The sequence below is a fragment of the Myotis brandtii genome, unplaced genomic scaffold, assembly GCF_000412655.1.
Source record: "Myotis brandtii unplaced genomic scaffold, ASM41265v1 scaffold231, whole genome shotgun sequence".
In the NCBI taxonomy this organism is placed as follows: domain Eukaryota; kingdom Metazoa; phylum Chordata; class Mammalia; order Chiroptera; family Vespertilionidae; genus Myotis; species Myotis brandtii.
This window is the reverse complement of record NW_005358689.1, coordinates 991,874-992,428: the sequence shown is the minus strand read 5'-3', so window position 1 is coordinate 992,428 and position 555 is coordinate 991,874. Positions and strand designations below refer to the sequence as shown.

At 69.9% G+C, this 555-nt stretch overlaps 1 protein-coding gene across 1 annotated transcript in view; it reads right to left on the bottom strand.

Moving 5' to 3' along the window:
• The window catches only part of CCDC185 (coiled-coil domain containing 185), an 8,578-nt gene that overhangs the window by 1,019 nt on the left and 7,004 nt on the right, over positions 1 to 555 (bottom strand). The window contains exon 2 of the mRNA XM_014539917.1: positions 3 to 530. Coding sequence (XP_014395403.1) covers positions 3 to 530 — 528 coding nt within the window. The remainder of the gene's footprint in view (positions 1 to 2; positions 531 to 555) is intronic.

Sequence of the window (555 nt, the reverse complement as noted above, 5' to 3'; positions counted from 1 at the left end):
TCCTTCTCCCGCTGCCACTGGGCGCGGTTCTGCTGCAGCAGCAGCTTGCGCTCCCGTTCCAGGGTCACCTGGACTTTGTGGTCCGAGCGCTTGAGCTCCTCCCAGGCCGCCGCCGCCTGTTGCTGCAGCTCCCGCATCCTCTGCGCCTTCTTGAGCCGGGTCAGCACCAGGGCCACGATCTTCTGGTCCCGGGAGGACAGCACGGCCTCTTCCAGCTTGTTCTTGAGGAGCTGCGTGTGCTGGCTCTTCGTCTCCTGGCCCGAGAGCGCCGGCTGGAGGAGGGACTGGCAGGCGAACGCCGCCAGCCGGTCCCCGCTGTCCCTCTTGGGGGCGCACGCGCAGGCGGACAGCCTCCTGAACTCCTGGGAGGGCGCCGAGGACTTCTCGGAGGGAAGCGAGGACAGGGACCAGCGGTCCAGACCCCCGCAGACCGACACCGCCCACGGGTCCCCACTCTGCCCCTCTTCGGCCCCGAACATCCCACTTAGGGGCGTGTACGCGCCCTCGGGGTACGGAGGGGGCGAGTCTCCCTGGGCCGGGGGGCAGTGCTGGCAG